This window comes from Salarias fasciatus, chromosome 16 (assembly GCF_902148845.1).
Source record: "Salarias fasciatus chromosome 16, fSalaFa1.1, whole genome shotgun sequence".
Taxonomy (NCBI): domain Eukaryota; kingdom Metazoa; phylum Chordata; class Actinopteri; order Blenniiformes; family Blenniidae; genus Salarias; species Salarias fasciatus.
The window spans coordinates 14,373,213-14,391,312 of NC_043760.1; the positions used below are offsets into that span (position 1 = coordinate 14,373,213).

General features: G+C 40.9%; 1 protein-coding gene across 1 annotated transcript in view; it reads left to right on the plus strand.

The window, feature by feature from the left end:
• The first annotated feature begins 3,798 nt into the window (after positions 1–3,798).
• Positions 3,799–18,100, plus strand: part of LOC115403416 (uncharacterized) — a 31,372-nt gene continuing 17,070 nt past the window's right edge. The window contains 16 exon segments of the mRNA XM_030112298.1: positions 3,799–4,452; positions 4,539–5,163; positions 5,249–6,808; positions 7,027–7,295; positions 7,372–7,662; positions 8,311–8,509; positions 8,601–8,791; positions 8,954–9,060; positions 9,616–9,750; positions 9,970–10,193; positions 10,391–10,630; positions 10,774–10,880; positions 13,874–13,981; positions 16,118–16,231; positions 16,282–16,294; positions 16,353–16,553. Coding sequence (XP_029968158.1) covers positions 3,799–4,452; positions 4,539–5,163; positions 5,249–6,808; positions 7,027–7,295; positions 7,372–7,662; positions 8,311–8,509; positions 8,601–8,791; positions 8,954–9,060; positions 9,616–9,750; positions 9,970–10,193; positions 10,391–10,630; positions 10,774–10,880; positions 13,874–13,981; positions 16,118–16,231; positions 16,282–16,294; positions 16,353–16,553 — 5,038 coding nt within the window.

Genomic DNA, 18,100 nt, shown 5'->3' on the forward strand with positions numbered 1-18,100 from the left:
AGTCTCTTTCGTCTCAGGCTGCTTGACTTACCCTCCTCCTGTCCTCGTTCTCTGCCCTGATGCGTTTCACCTGTGTGTGAGTGAGTGATTGTCTGCGCCTGGTAGCTCAGGTATATATTGGGACTTTTCTTAGGTGTCTTGTTTGCCAGTTTGTCTGTTTCCCTGTGGTTTCTGTGTTCCTTGTGCTCGGTTGTGTTTGGATTTGTGTTTTGATGGCGCAACTCTGTTAGCTGCTCGCTCCACTTCTACTTTCCTCAGTGCTTCTAATGTGCTTCCACTTAAATCACAGTGTCTCGCAGCTTGTGCTGCCAGATTAATGAAACAGCACAAGCGTCCAACAAAACAAGGGAGGAAGTGGCAGGTGCAAGCCATTTCCGACCAAAACATGATATTTCTAAAGAGTAAATCAAATTTCTGAACTGAAAACTAAAATGACCAAAATAAGCCTTGAAGTTTTCATTAATAAAATCAGAAAAACTATGCGAGAGGCTACAAGCTCAGTGGCGCAACCTTCTGGTGTCATGATACAGATTGTCATGAAAGACGCTTTCTTCTTATTAGAGAACAGCATGGCCCAAGCCTTCTTGGCATTTAACACAAGTTTGGGCTCATTCAGCTGTGACTTGATTCAAAAGCCAGGGAAACTGTATGAGAATAACTGTAAACAACCATCAGGGGCATAAAGATGAAGTGAAGCATTATGATAACACGTTTTGCTTAAACTATGCGCATCCAGAGGTCAACACTTACAGAAAACCATGACCAACATTTAGTTGGACCGGAGATGATCCATTGACTTGAACCACCTGCTTTCAGTGGGATAGATAATCAACCCAGAGAGTGGTCAGACAGGTGTAAGTCACATACGGTGTGGGACAAAATGTCACGATCAACAGAACCGAAGTCCTTACAGTAGTGGACTACGAGGGCAGCATGCTGATTTTTAGTGTTTAAAACCTCAATAATGTCACTGAGAAATTGTACAGCTGCACTGCTTGTACTGTGCTTCTTGCTGCAATTAGACTGACAGTCTGTCTGTGATGGACATACCCAGATGGGTATGATCGTCAAGATGTTGTGCCAACAAAGACAAAATTGTATGCCAGGGACTACAAGTGACTGAATGTATCTGGGGATTTCTGTAAAACGATGCCCTCTCTGAGATCCTCCTGGACACAGGTTTTGGACAGATACAGTGACAGCTGTCACGGTGGTTGCCCCGCCTGTGCCCTGTGAGTTGGCTTTGTTCTCAGGCTCTGGGCCTGGTGTTGAGTTGGACTGATTATAAAAGGGTTCAGATTTTGTTAGCTGCTCGCAATAAACGTCATGTTTACACCCTTTGAAATACTTATAAACTGGGCCCAAAGATCAGAAGACACTTACATAATCTTACTCTCATTGTTTGTTCAATCTCTTCCAAAATGTATCATGCTTCATTTGTTCACTCCAGGTTCCAGGTCTGACTGGAAAATACACAATAAAATGAGACATTTGATCCTTTTATGATGAATTTAGTGGAACGTAGTGTGCATGTATCATGTCGATCATCAGAAAGTTTTTTGATTTCTCGAGATTTTCTTTATTTGTGGACTTTGGTGTAACTGTAAGATGGTGAAAAGAACCTGTTGTAAGTGTAATTGTTGACGAATAGCAACTCCAAGTTAAATGGAACGACTCTGTTGACGGCTTGGTTGCATGGGAGGGCAACAGATCAGGCTTGTAGTACATAGATGCTCCTTCGGGGGGTGATTGTGGTGCTGGATGCCAAACACTTTTTCCATTAGAAGGAGATGACTGTTTTACATTTTCATTTCATAATGTTGCATGTGCAGAAGGAAACATTTTAACAACAGCTGTACACAAAAGTATTAGTGAACACCTTTTGCTTAGTGTGCCATTTTAAAAGGTTTTCTGAGACCTGCAATGAAATTACTGTGTAAATCAGCAGCCAAAATGCAACAAATTATATGTTTTTAACTTGAAAACATTGTTGCGTTGTATGTCTTTACTACTAGACTTGAGACCAAGACGTGCATTCACTCTCAGAACTCCTTTATCATCTCTAATGTAATCCAGTTCATATTCTCTCTGCATAGATGCATGTCTGTGGCCCTCGCTCTCTCTTGCAGCTGATAGGACATGCCTCGGTGACGGTATTGCAACTTGGTGGAGCACTTCGGCACAACTGTCAAAAATGTTTGCAAACTCAGTAATTAGTCATAATTTACTATATGATGCTCAAAACACCATTAAAATATACTCAGATCATTCTCATAGCCTGCAGACATGATGTTTAAATCATTAATGGATGACTAAAACTTCATTTGGTTATTCATTGCTAGATTACGTGAACCACACAGCCTCATGTTTAACTTCTATACAGATATTTATATAATAAATCTCTTCAGTTTGAACCTTTGTGTGATATCAGAAACTCCTGTCCACATCATAAAGTCTCACAACAGTTTGACCATGGCAGTTATGAAACCGCGTGTGACTGAAAGTTCAAGATTGTAAACACAACTTCTATAAAAGGCCAGCCCTGCTCGGGCTGATTCACACCAAGACACCATGTCTGTGTTGGGGAATATCGTCTTGGTGTTTCTGATAGCTGCTTTAAGCAGCTCGACGAGCCTGGTACATGGACACAAAAAGCGGCCGTTGGACACTTTTGCTATGCACCACTCCCTAAAAAGGTATTGTATTTGATTTGATTAATTCATTTTCAACATGCATAAAAGGGAAAGAAAATGAAAAATAAGACGTGAACGGCAAGGAGTAGGAAGAAGTAAATAAATTTGTTTATTCCTACCCCTCAAGTGCCTCTGCATCCTTTTGCTCTCATAACCAGAAATTAAATAAGCACAACTGTATCTGCTATGTTATCATGCTCAGACAATTTGGCATTACGCTCAATCTGATGTTAAAAATTCTCAATCACTGAAATAAGCACACTGTCCACTGACAACTCCTGATAACAACTTATGCATAATGCAACTCTGAAGACTCAGTTATTTGTATTTCTTTTAAAATTGATTTCCGTTTATTTGTTTGAAAACCTTGTTTGGAACCTTGAAATTTAGTTTTTCGCTTAGCATTTCTAATAATGCTGCTTCGTACTTTCTAAATGCCTTTAAAATTATTTTGTATACTTTCACAGTATTTCATAACAATAGTCCTTCTTACATATTATCACAATGTTAAAGTTTTAATATTTCTTGTACTTATTTTCTGCCTACTTAGTTCTGTACTTTAAATACTGGATACAGTATTTTTCTTGATCACGCATTTTTTTAATGTCTGTTATCCACTAAGTATCATTAAGATTTCCTTGTAAATTTCTTTGTAAATTGTATATCATCTTAAGTATAATCTCAAAAGTACCATAGGCATTATCGATGTTTTTCTTGAAAAATTGGTTCCCAGTCAAATGTTTGGAAATCTTTTTTAGTTTTTTTCAAGGATTGCTCTGTTTTGACATCTGTATGATGTGAGCAAATCTTCTGTGTGAACGTAAAAAACGTATTCATATTAGATATTATAGCTGATTGGCTCACAAACAACATTGTAAGAACATTGCAACATTGTATAAAGGGTGTTTGCAATCACATAAACATGCTACAAAGTATTTCTATGTGGGAAAAAGGAATGCAGAGGAACATTGAGTAAATTGAATAAACAGTCAAGTCAGAGTTTATTTTCAGTGATAAATTAGGAAGGTTAAATGTTCAGAAAGTGTTCTTGTTTTCACATATCATTCTGTGTATTACACCCTACAGTCTTCCAGACGTCAGGAAGATGAGTGACCTCAGAAACAGTTACCAAACTGTGTGGGACAAGTTCAGAGGTCAAACTGCAGCTGATCGAGATGCTTTCCTGACTGACTCATTCCCTAACGGCTTCCAGTGGGCCACTTCCAGTGAGTCCTTCAAGGTTGAAGGAGGATGGTCAGTGGGAGGAAAGGGTGAGACCATTTGGGACCGCTTCGGGCATCAAGGTCAAGCTTTTGAAAATCAGACTGCTGACCTGGCATGTGACAGCTACCGCAAGGTTATTTATGACGTCTACCTCCTGCGAAGTCTTCAAGTCAACACCTTCCAGTTTTCTATCTCCTGGGCCCGCATTTTCCCTTCAGGCCACAAAGACAGCCAATCAGAGGATGGGGTTCGCTACTATAACAGCCTCATTGACACTCTCATAGAATCAGGCATCAAACCTATTGTCACTCTCTACCACTGGGATCTGCCCCAGAGTCTCCAGGACAGAGGTGGGTGGGCTGACGCTTCCATTGTCGAGGCCTTCAAAGAGTACGCAGATTTTTGTTTTTCTGAATTTGGGGACCGGGTCAAGACCTGGAACACATTCAGTAGTCCCTGGGTGGTGAGCCATGCTGGATATGGCACCGGTGAACATGCTCCTGGTGTCAAGGACTACGTGACTGCAGCCTATCAGGTGATAATAAAACTCATAATAAACATCTCGGTGTTTCACTGGGGGTGAGGTCCATTCAACTTACACTTGTTTTTGCATTTTTTCAGGTCACTCACAATATTCTGAAGTCCCATGCTGAAGCCTGGCATGTCTACAGTGACAAGTACAGAACGGCACAACAAGGTCAAGTGGGCATCGCATTAAACGCTGACTGGGCAGAACCAGCAGATCCCTCCAAATCTGAAGATGTTGCTGCTGCAGAGCGCTACCTTGAGTTTATGCTGGGCTGGTTTGCACATCCCATATTTGGAGCCGGAGACTATCCTTCAATTCTGAAAACTCAAATTGAAGAGAAAAGAGCAGCATGTCCATCCTCTGTGCCTGCAATACTACCAACATTCACTCCTGCAGAAATTACTAGAATCCGTGGCACGGCTGACTTTTTTGGACTGAACCATTACACCTCCCGGGTAATCACACATGTTGATGGTGGCTGCGTCGCAGGTCCTGAGGGGGTGGGTAACTTCAGATCAGCTGTGCACCCCTCAGGGAGCTCTGTGCCTTTTGGCCTGAGAAGGCTTCTAAACTACATTTCAACAGTGTACTTACAAACTAGGAAAGTACCAATCTATATAACTGGGAATGGGATGCCAACAGAGTACACTGGGGATGTCATCAATGATCAAAGCAGAATACAGTACTTAAGGAGCTACATCAATGAGGCTTTGAAAGGTATGTTGAGAATAAAAATTCATTAATTTCAAACATCTATTTACACAATATTGTGGCTAAAAATCTCCATTTCTTTTTCCAACAGCTGTCAAACAGGACAGTGTAGACGTGCAGAGATTTACTGTACAGTCACTTCTGGATGGCTTTGAAGGTCCACAAGGCTATAGCGAACGTTTTGGTCTGCATTATGTCAACTTCGATCTGCCTGACAGACCCAGGACCCCAAAACAATCTGCCTACTTTTACTCAGAGGTCATTGAGAAAAATGGTTTTGCTCCACAAAACACAGTCTTTCATAGTTCACAAGAGAAAAAGCTGAAGTCAAAGAAAGTAGGACCACTGCCACCGTCCACCGTCCCATCCAGCGCCAAAGATGTTTGGAGAAAGTTCTCAGGTCAAACTGTTTTGGAGAGAAAGTTGTATCACTTTGGTACTTTCCCAGATGACTTCAGCTGGGGAGTTTCTTCTTCAGCTTACCAGATTGAAGGTGGCTGGAATGCTGATGGGAAAGGGCCCAGTGTCTGGGATACCTTAACTAGTACAGGTGGCAGCGGTGTCCCTGAGGATGCCAATGGACAAGTTGCCTGTGATAGTTACAACAGATTTAAAGAAGATGTTTACATGCTGCGAGGTCTGAGGGTAAACTCATACAGATTTTCTATTTCCTGGTCCAGGATCTTTCCTAATGGAAGGCTTTCCTCCCTGAACCAGAAAGGGGTTGACTACTACAACAATCTCATTAACAGCCTTGTAGAAGCAAATATCTCCCCTATAGTAACACTTTATCATTATGACCTCCCTACTGCTTTGCAAACTGAGCTGAATGGCTGGGAAAATCCTGAAATGATTGATATTTTTAATGACTATGCTGACTTCTGTTTTGCCACGTTTGGTGACAGAGTGAAATTTTGGATAACTTTCCAGCAGCCTTACACAATTGCTTGGTTAGGATATGGAATTGGACAGTATCCTCCAAGGATTAGAAATCCAGGAACAGCACCATACCAAGTTGGACACAACCTGATTAAAGCTCACGCTACAGCTTACCACACATATGATGATAAGTATCGTGGTTCCCAATTTGGCAAAGTCTCCATTGCTCTAAATGCTGATTGGATCGAGCCTGCTGACGCTAATAATCCCCGTGAGATATATGCTGCTGACCGTGCAATGCAATTCCAATTAGGTTGGTTTGCTCACCCCATTTTCAAGAATGGTGACTATCCTGATGCACTGAAGTGGCAAGTTGGAAACAAAAGTGAACTCCAAGAACTTTCAGAGTCAAGATTACCCTCCTTCAGTGAAGAAGATAAGAACTTCATCAAGGGAACTGCCGACATGTTTTGTACAAATCATTATACCTCAAGAATAGCAGGCCATGCAATAACTGCAATTAACCCCCCATCCATGGAGAATGACTATGACTTTACACTGTCCGAAATGTTTGATCAACCAACCACGCCTATCGAAAACCAGAGAGCTGTGTCTCATGGCTTGAGAAGACTTCTCAACTGGATCAAAGAGGAATATGGAAATCCAGAGATTTACATTACTGAGAATGGAGTTACTTCAGATAGGTGGACCACATTTGACGACACAGACAGAATCTTTTTGTACAAAACTTATATTGACGAGGCTTTAAAGGGTGAGTGTGCACATCAGTTTTGAGGTTTGTTTTTTGTAAGATTTAATTGTTTGTGATGTTGTGAAAAGTCTAGCTTTTAGTCAGTTTTGGTGATGCCAGTATGTATCAGTTACCATACTGTGCTAGGTTATTCGTTTTGACAAATAAGTTAAGTTTGACGATATACGTGGCATTGTTATAGCTCAGTGATCATTTCTATCCTGTCATTTATCATATAGCTCAGAATCTGGATGGAGTGAATGTGAAAGGATACATGGCAACATCACTCATGGATTCCTTTGAGTGGACCAGAGGATATCTATTTGCATATGGCCTGCACCATGTTGATTTTACAAACCCAAACCGGCCAAGGACACCAAAGCGCTCGGCACATTATTACTCCCAGATCGTTAAGGACAATGGCTTCCCAATTCCAGAGGATGACAAGTTTCTTTATGGACACTTTCCTGAAGGTTTTCGCTGGAGCACTTCCAGCTCTGCTTATCAGGTAGGCCATCATTGCACATCATTTTCAACAGATTTTCTGGAAATGATTCCTTAATTTATTGTTATTGTGATTTTAGATTGAAGGAGGCTGGAGAGCTGATGGAAAAGGACTAAGTATTTGGGATGAGTTTTCCCATACTCCTTCCAAAGTGCACAACAGTGACACTGGGGACATCGGCTGTAATAGCTACAACAAGATCACGGAGGATGTGGAAGTACTTAAGAGACTGAAAGTCACGTCCTATCGATTTTCTATCTCCTGGTCCAGAGTCTTGCCTGATGGTACTATCAATAACATCAATGAAGCTGGACTGAACTACTATCATAGATTACTCGATGCCTTGCTTGCAGAGAACATTGAACCACAGGTAAACAGTGATATTGTCTGGATTACTAAAAGCCTTTTACTTTTTAAAACTGACAATGGCTGCAACGTGTAGTATCTGGATAAACTTGTGTAAGACTTGGCATGAATCAAAATGCCTGGAGGGACGACCTGAGACAAACTTGTTGGGTTTATGAACTCCAAACACATTGTCTTGTGATTTCATAGGAATATGAACACAGACAAGTTTAGTTCATTATCCAAAGTTATCTAGATTATGAACTAAACCTCCATCAGAAACATTCAACCTGACCTTCCAAAAGCACATTACATTGATGATTGGTTTCAATTTTTACTTGAAATCTGATCATCAGCGTGCGATCCGTTCCAAAAACTTAATTTGTTTTTGTCTGGATAATTGGGTGGGGTTAATGATGGAATATCAGACCACACCAATAAGAGTAGAGCCGGTCATACATGTGACCTCAAACAAACAAAAACTACAAAAAGTAAGAAATTGCATTTTAAATTTCACGTGGTTATTTTAATAAAATGCTTACGTGAATGCTAAGGTGGCCTCATGATGCAACAGTGGGTCTTTTTATGTGTAGACCAACAGAACTGTGAGCATTAAAACACATATTGCTTTGAAATATAATCAATGGTACTGACACTTTATTTCATTTTTCAGGTTACCTTGTATCACTGGGACCTTCCTCTGGCTCTGCAGAAAGATGGAGGCTGGGAGAATGACACCATTGTCCAGCGCTTCAAAGAATATGCTGATCTTATATTCGAACGACTTGGGCCCAAAGTGAAGTTCTGGATCACTCACAATGAAGCCTGGATTGTGGCCTACCTTGGCTATGGAGTTGGCGCTTTTGCTCCAGGTAACAGCTTCCTTAACATCAAATGCCGCCTTGAACATCTTGAAACATTCATGAATTTTGTCTGGAACTAATGTTCTTTGAAATGTTCCAGGTCTCGTTGGCAACCAGTATATTACTGCTCACAACCTGATCAGGTCCCATGCCGAGGCTTGGCATGTTTATAATGACAAGTATCGAGCAACACAGAATGGCATCATCTCCATTACAATCAATTCAGAGTGGGCAGACCCAAGAAACCCATACAAGCACGAGGACTGGGTTGCACAAGAACGCTACATGCAGGTAGAGAAATGAAGTTATGAAATGTTGCTGTTTTTTTTTTTTTAACTGCTTACCAAATGGATGATATTTCATCTACCAGAAATTCATCTGGTTTCCTTGGTAGACTTTTCAGCACATTCATTGTCATAAAGATATTTTACACTAATCCTCACCATTCCACAGTTCTTCATTGGTTGGTTTGCCCATCCCATCTTCAGAGGTGATTATCCTGAGCTGATGAAAAAAGTTGTTCGTGAAAGAAGCCTTGCTGCAGGACTCCCAAAATCACGGTAAAACTGTGATCAGTACTATTGCATGCATGGTAATGACTTGAGATTCAGACCATATTATTGTAGTTCAATCAATCAAAAAGCCCAATTTTATTCCACTGATACTCCCACAGATCATTTCAATGATATAGGATGAACTTTTTTTTCAGTTTGCACCTTCCTTGGTGAGGCAGATAACCCTCCAAATTGAAGGGAAATTATAAACTCAACAGCTGCATTGCCATTGCATACTGTATGTTAAAGACCCATCAGATCGTTTCAAGTAAAAGCACTGGAGCAGTTATGATTTTTTTTTTTTTGTAAATGGACCCATATTATCGCAAGTGAAAAATAAGAATACATCTGAGAGTCAATCAAAAAGGACTGCATGATGTGAGACATTGTGTTACAGAGCTGTGGGTTGTATTGATGTTCGAAATATGCAACACTTTCAAAGCACGTGATCAATAATTATATTAAACCCGATCTGAATCGCATTGATCAGAACGTAATGGCTTGTATGCAAGAAGTTTCAGAAAAAGTTTGAAAAATGTGCTTTTCTTTCTTCTTATGCAGGCTCCCAGAATTCACCCCTGAAGAAATCGCAAGGATCAATGGGACTCATGATTACTTTGGCTTTAACTTTTACACAGGAGTTCTTGGATTTCATATTGAGCAACCACTCGATCAGCAGACTTATGAAGGTGATCGGTAAGTTGAAATGAAAACAAGACTTTCAGATGGTAACTTGGAAGTGGATTGCAGACAGAAATCGAATCAGTTGATCAAAAAGGCACTTTGCCTTGCTTTAGGAGTACCTAACATATAAACATCTATATTAAAAGGAAAGGCACTTGAATGGGATATGAAAATATTAAACTGAACGTTACATGATCACTGATGCTGACTAACCTCTGATCAAATACACAGGTCAGTTGCCTTTATTCCTGATCGTTCCTGGATCGATTCTGGCTCTTCCTGGCTGAAGATCACACCATTTGCATTCAGGAGACTCCTCAAATTCATAAAGGATAATTACGGAAACCCACCCGTCTATGTCACCGAAAATGGGATCTCAGAAGCAGGAGAAGTGGACTTAAATGACGCTCACAGAATATACTTCTATGAGCACTACATTGATGAAGCTTTGAAAGGTACCAAGATCAGTGGGAACAAAGCAGACAGATTTAAGATAGCTTTATGGCATTATATATTTTGCATCCCATAAATGTAATAATAGAGTAGTATCAGAAATTTATGAAATCTGAGATGGTCATACATCTTCTTAAGGTAGGCTAGAAAACTCTAACAATTTTTTTTTTTTTTTTTTTTTTGTTGTTGCTTTTTTCAGCTATTCGTCTGGATGGAGTTGATGTGAGAGGATACACCGCCTGGTCACTAATGGACAACTTCGAGTGGGCTTCTGGCTACAGTGAGCGTTTCGGACTTTTCTATGTAAATCGCTCCGACCCCAACCTTCCAAGAATTCCCAAGGCATCAGCAGCGCGTTATACCTCCATCATCATGTGCAACGGTTTCCCAGATCCAGATAAAGGACCCCATGCGTGTTTGAAGTCTGGCACTGGTACTGGTGACAATAATAATAATAACAATAATATTAATCATAATAATATGTTCTCATATTCTTAAAGAATACAGTCACTTAATTTTTTGGTACAATTACTGACATTCTCAATGTTTTTTCCTTTTCTCACCCTTTTGCTACAGGTGCAGACCCGCCCGAGACCACCGTGAACAAAGTGGACTTTTTGGGTTTGCAGCTTTTGCCTGAAGACGCTGAAGTGGGACTTTATGTCCTCTTTGCGTTTCTGCTTGTAGCCGTACTCAGCATTATTTTTGCTGTTTATATGGTCATGAAAACTAAAAAGAAAGCGAGGAAAATGAGCTCTGAGATGAAGATGGAGAAAATGTGAAGAAAAGATACACAATTGTATTAAACTGCCCCAGCATTTCTTGTATTCTGCTCACTGAATTATGATCATATTCAACTGAGTACTGTATGCAGTATCTAACTTTTTTATGTGTTGTTCGAAACTCAAAATGTGACATATGAAATATTTAAATATTTAATACGGATTGGTCATGTGTATGTCATGTTGTCGATGTAATCATCACCCCTATTATGAGGAATAATAAAAAAAAAACTTGTACTCTGCCTCGTCGCTCCCCCTTTGTAATTCTGTTTAGAATGGCATGGACAGAGAGATTGTTGGATGGATGAATATATAGCTTCAAAATGTCAGTCAATGTTGCTGAATGACCTCTGGAGGGCGCAAGTCAATTATCTTCAAGGCTACAGTTACTATTAAATCTCACACAGCAGAGCAGTGGCAGGCCCTCTCGCCTCTGTGGTGGGAATTTCTAATGAGTGCATGCTTAACTGTCTCAGTGGTACTGTCTCAGTCACAATGAGAAGTTGATGGGTTGAAATGCTGACCAGACTCATCTGTGTGGCTTTTTCACAGTCTGAAGAAAAATGCATGAATTGGTGAAATTGCCTGTGAGTGTGTGAGACTGTCTCAGATGCCTTTACCCACAATTGGCTGGGATTGTCACCGGCACATCGCCCAACCCTGCATAAAATATGATAAGGGGATAAAGTGATATACTCAGTTGCTTGCTCTATAACTAGCATTTCTGAGTGAAATAAAAGTATGAGTTGCATCTACAGCAGGGTATAGATTGCAAGTGCCTTAAAAAAATAAACAAAAATAACCCTGAATTACTTAAGACCAACATTAAGATGTGTGGGGTTGTATCTTCATGGGAATGTATCCAAATCTCCAGAGCAAATTAAAAGTTACCTCTAAAAAGATCTGGAAAATTGTGTAAAGTTCTCAGTAAGAACCTTTTTGTTCCAAATCAAGGAACAATATTTACAGAAGATGTTACACTGGGAGAGTGAAGGTACCAGTTCAGGTTCGGATAATGTAAAAATACATTTGAAAAAGCTATTAATATAATTAAATACCCTCATAAGTTAACAATTGTCATGCTGTTTCAAAATGGACAGTTTATCATCAAGATATTAACTATATAATTTTCTTTCTGCACCATTCACGTTATAATGAACATCTTCTGTACCGGCTGTGTGCCACTCTGTTCATTTCTTGGGATTTGTGTCTTCAATGTTTTCAGATTTGATCGAACGTTTCATAATCCAGTAGAGTTTCCTCTTAAAATTTTATTGTCCCCTCTGTCCTTGCACTTCTATCGATGTGTCCAATGTCCTGTACAATAAAAACTTGGAAATGATAACTTTTGACACAGACAATGTACTTTGTTGTGTTGTTATCGGCAAGATTAGTAAAGATATTATTAATGTTGCACAATCAAAAGTGATCCTGCTGTGTCTGGATATTTTTCAGATAAAGGATCAAACACCATACAGCGTCAATAAATTATTCTGTTGGTGAGTATATGAACTCAATAAATCAATGCTGAAGTCCCGACAAGAGAGAGAAAGACAGTCAATGGATGACATTCAGTTCTACCTGTCCTCCAATCTTACTGCATTACTTCCTCTCACTCACTCGTAACTTTCTCAAACTCAACAGATATAAAACAAATTCTTCTCACTGGTACCAAATAAACACTCCATGAATCTGACAGTTTTTCATTAAACATTGACAGCGCTGCAGTAGATCAAGAGTCCGCGTGCTATCAGCTGCGTGACAGCACTCTTACCTTTACCTCCCACATCAACAACATCACCCTGACTTTTAACCCCTCTCTCTGAAACCACCTCTGTTCACCCATTCATCCGAAAGTTGTCTGCTTGCTTGCATCATCTGAAGGACTCGCTCCACACAAGGTCCCGACATTTCAAATTCTATCTAAAAACACACCTGTTCAAACTGGCCTTCCCCTCCTGAAACAGTGAAATTTCATTATTTCCTCAGAATTTAGACTTTCCCGGTGATGTGCAGGTTCTTTTTGGTAAGATACAGATTGATGTGGTAAATGTCGAACCCCGGCAGCTTCCTCCTGTACCTTAACAGCACTGCTTTGTGGTCTGTCCTCTGAGACTGGAACAATGGGGTCACCTGGCACTCCAGAGAGTCTGACACCACCTCAATGTCATTCACTCCACCATCCGGCTTTCTAAAAACATTATGCACTTTTCCTACTCTGTATTTGTGAGGTTAAGTATTTTCACCTCCTGAGCTCTGAAAGCAGATTCCAGACACCAGTAGTCTCTCAAACCTTATATGAGTTACACTACATGCTAACTCAGGACTCTTCATGCTCACTAATCTGTGAGTATGAAGAGATCTGTGTCTGTTGAAGAAGAATAGCCTTTATTGTAATTATACAAGTGTACAATGAAATTGAAGACCTCCTTCAGTGCAAGTAATAAGTTGAAGTAAAAGTCTAAATAAGTATATAAAAAAGTAGCAGCAACCGCAGTGGCATCAATATTGCACATTTGCATTTACTCTTGTGACCAGAGTAGTTGTAAAGCCGAGTTCAGGGTGGTGATGGCTCTCGGGAAAAAGCTGTTTTTCACTCTATTAGTCTTAGCTTTAATGCACCTGTAGCGCCTGCCAGAGGGCAGGGGATGTGATCTGTCCTTGATGATGTTGCGAGCTCTGCTGAGGCACCGGCTGGAGTAGATGTCCATCAGGGAGGGGAGAGGGCAGCCGACGATTCGCTGTGCTGCCTTGACTGTCCTCTAAAGCCTCACTCTGTCCACCTCGGTGCAGGTCCCGTACCAGGTGGAGATGCAGTAGCTCAGCAGGCTCTGAATGGACGAGCGGTAGAAGGCTAGCAGCAGCTCCCTGTCCAGGTTGTTTCTCCTGAGGACTCTCAGGAAGTGGAGACCCTGCTGGGCCTTCTTGATGACAGCTGTGATGTTGGCTGTCCAGGAGAGGTCATCGGAGATCTGGACTCCCAGGAACCTGAACGTGTGGATATTCAGGTTCACTGACATTCAGGTTCAGGAGCACTGATGTGATCATTAGACTCCATTCTTAAAGGTATAATACAGGATTTTCTCGAAAAGACAAAGCCAAACGTCTGTTACTCACTTTTTGAACAACGCGCATGCTCCAGACCATCCGCCCGGCTCTCCTGCTTCTCCCAGGAAACGCGGAAGCGTGCGAGCACGATTTCCTCTTCTCCGGACGTGCACGGCTCTGTTTACAGTTTCTGCGATCGGCCTCGCTCATACATAAAGCTTGTTTTCTGAAACAGTAACAGTTTCATTATGTCAGACTCGCCATCTGTAAGTACTAGCTCAGAAGCTCACCGGCTACATAAACACTCTGAATGCGCATGCGCAAAAGGGAGAAGCTTATTGGGCGCAAGCAAACTGCCTTACAAAACCAGCTCGTCAGAATGATTGACAAACAGACCCACCAATTATTTAGGTGATCCACCCGGAAATCAAAATCCTGTATTACACTTTTAATTCTTCAAAATGCCAAAATCACCGATGACCCCGGTGGCCTTTTAATGAATGATTTTTTTTTTTAAAACAATACTGTTGTAAAAATGTTTTCCCTCCATGTTTTTCTCTTCTACATGTTGACAGTCCGCATTTCCCTGAGTATCAGTGGACTTATATATTCATCATTGATTGTGAAACTAGTGATTTCTAGAAGTTATGAAGCGTTGTACAACATGAATACATGAAACAAAACAAACAAAAAAGGTGGTTTTTTTGTAAAAAATCACATGAAAATAGACATCTACAGAAAAGACACCTATGGTTTGAGATAAGTTTTGAAACCTGCAGATGTTGTGTCTGAACATATTCATTAAATGTTTGTGTGATATTTTGGTCCAATATTTTAATAATTATTGGGGTTTGTAATCACATTATGATTTTTTTGTCACATATAGTAGTCAAACCCTTTCTCCGTGGTCAATAGGGTGCATTTCAACCCCTTTCATATCACTACTTATATGAGAACCAAAACAGTTTCGAGAACCTCAGCATAGATGTGAGTGAAACTTGTACAGTTGCACATTTACGAATGTGCAACCAGCAATCTGCAGTCACTATGTCTTCAGGTCAGAATGGTCCTGGGGCAGTTTATTAGAATGCTCATCAATGAATGAAATGCACCACCAGTGAAACACACCAAAACAATTATTTCTTAAAGAAATCCAATGAGAGCATTGACAAGGCTGTTGTAGTCGAGAACCCCATGCTCTGATTGTCTGTCTTTGTAACCTGAAGGGAAAATGCAGGTCCAGGAGGTAGAAAACTGGAAGGTGTTGACTTGAAAACCTTGCAGGAGGTAAATGTCATAATCCAGCTCCTGGTAACTGTCACGTGCCAGGTCAGCAGTCTGACTGTCAAAAGCTTGGCCTTGATGCCCGAAGTGGTCCCAAATGATCTCACCCCCTGTCAAACTCCTTCAACCCTAAAGGACTCAGTGAATGTGGCCCACTGGCAGCCGGCATCAAACGATTCAGTCAGGAAAGGATCTCCTTCAGTTTGGGTTTGACCTTCAAACCTTTGCCACACATTTGAACTCACTTATTTGGTTGAATTGGGGAATACTGTAAATTCTAGAAAAAGGACGTGAAAAAAAGTCATTGGCATTTCTTATGAATAACACCAACAACAGTTTAATGGCAATTCAATTCTTTTTTTTTTTTAAGATAACATAACTAAATGAGAAACCTTGATCAAAGAGGGACTGAATTTTGCAACAATTCATATTTTGTTTAACAAACATGTGAGCTCAAATTTACAAAGCTTGTACTACAGTTTTCATCCCACCCACTCACTTATACAGTCTCCTTTTACACTCCAGATTTTATGGTTGTTTATTTCAAATAGGCTGGAACTATTATTAAAAAAAAAAAAAAAAAACGTGTCCACAGGTTGTACTCCATGATAAACGTGGCTGGCTGTATTAAACTTTATCAGCTCAAAGCAATAGGAAAGCACAGTAATTCAAGCCCTTTGATAAGACTCCCATGCTTTTATGATTATTGTTTTGTAAAATTTTATGATGTTGTTAGCAACTCAGTTGTACTCTGCCTGGTCACTGAAGCCGACAGCCATGCTTTCCTGAATTTTTTCGCTGATAAAATCAAGAAGCTCAAGGACAACATGCCACCCCCTCAGTGTGGTGCCTCAGCTGCTGCTGAGCCTATCTCCAGCTTGTGGTTCACCTTCGAGTCTGTAACTCTTGCTGATGTTCTGGCTCTGGTAAACAAGACGAAACTCTCACCCTGTTCCTCTGACGTCATTCCCTGTAGACTCTTCCCAGAGGTTCTGGAGGCAGTTGGTCCCTCGGTCACTGAAATGATAACCCTCTCTCTGTCATCAGGTGTGTTCCCGAATGCCTTCAAGCACGCCATTGTGGAGCCTCTTCTAAAAAAAGGAGGTTTAGACCCAGCAGACCGAAATAGTTATAGGCCCATCTCTAAGCTGCCATTTCTGTCAAAGATTCTTGAGAAGGTGGTCTGCAATCAGCTGTCTTCCTACCTCGACCAATACAACCTCTTCGACAAATTCCAATCTGGCTTCCGTAAGCACCACTCCACAGAAACAGCCCTACTAAAAGTGTCCAGTGACATAATGATGTCTGCCGATTCGGGCAGTTGCACCGTACTAGTTCTCTTGGATCTGTCCTCAGCGTTTGACACTGTTGACCATCAGGTCCTGTTATGTAGACTGAGGGACCATGTGGGACTGTCGGGGTTGGTTCTCCAGTGGTTCACTTCATATCTGTCTGGACACAGCTTTTGTGTGTCTATAAACCAGGTTAAATCAGAGTCCATGAATCTGGCAAGTGGGGTGCCTCAGGGCTCCGTCCTGGGCCCTATTTTATTTCTATTGTATCTGCTCCCCCTGGGTAACATAATCCAAAGGTTTAAGGATGTCTCTTACCACTTGTACGCTGACGACATCCAGCTCTACTGCTCTTTCAAGCCAGATGGGATACAGAAGCTGGATTCCCTTTTCCACTGCTTGGCAGAAATAAAACAATGGCTCAGCGAAAATTCTCTCCAACTTAACGCAGACAAAACTGAAACACTCATCTTCGCCCCGGATGTCTCAATTCCAGGGATCAAACAGTACCTTGGTGACCTCGGGCAGTCTGCTAAATCCAGTCTTAGAAACCTGGGTGTTTTCTTTGATAAAGACATGTCTCTGGCGGAGCAATGCAAGCAGCTGACGAGAAACTGTTTCTTTCAATTGAGAAAAATCTCTAAACTTAGGAAAATGGTCTCATTCAATGATTTAGAGCTCATCATTCATGCTTTTGTCTCTTCGCGCTTAGACTACTGCAACAGCTTGTTCTCATGCCTGAATAAGAAGGAGCTTTTGAGGTTGCAACTTGTGCAAAACTCTGCAGCAAGAATCTTGACCCGCACAAACAGATGGACCCGCATTTCTCCCATTTTGAAGGAGCTTCATTGGCTGCCAGTCTCTTATAGAGTGAACTTTAAGATTTTGGTTTTAACCTTTCGGGCCTTGCACGACCAAGCTCCCTCTTATATTCGCGATCTGCTCCAGCCTTACTCCCCTGTGAGGGCTTTAAGGTCTGCGGACCAGAATCTCTTAAAGGTGCCGCGTACCCGCTTCAAGACCAGAGGAACCCGATCGTTCCAGGCCGTTGCTCCCAGGCTCTGGAACAATCTCCCGCTCTCTCTTCGATCAGTTGTGACTGTTGACACTTTTAAGTCACAACTTAAAACCTTTTTATTCTCTCAAGCATTTGCTTAGTTTTTTGGGCCTGTTTTTGATCACATTTTTAGTGCTGCTTATTTATGTATGTGTATTTAATTGTTGTCTTATCTATGTATGCTGTGAAGCACCTTGTGGCTTTTTGTCTGTGAAAGGTGCTATATAAATAAACTTTACTTACTTACTTACTTACTAAAAACACAAGATCACACAGATAATGATGCTTGTTCCGATGTTGCTTGGTATCTTTAAATGGCTGTACAAATATCAAACCAAATGGAAAAGATTTCACAAAATTTGACATGAAGAATCATGCTCATCATTTTATGAACGACTATTTAGTCTATTTTTTTTTTGTTTCATTCTCTTTTGTTACTTTTGTAG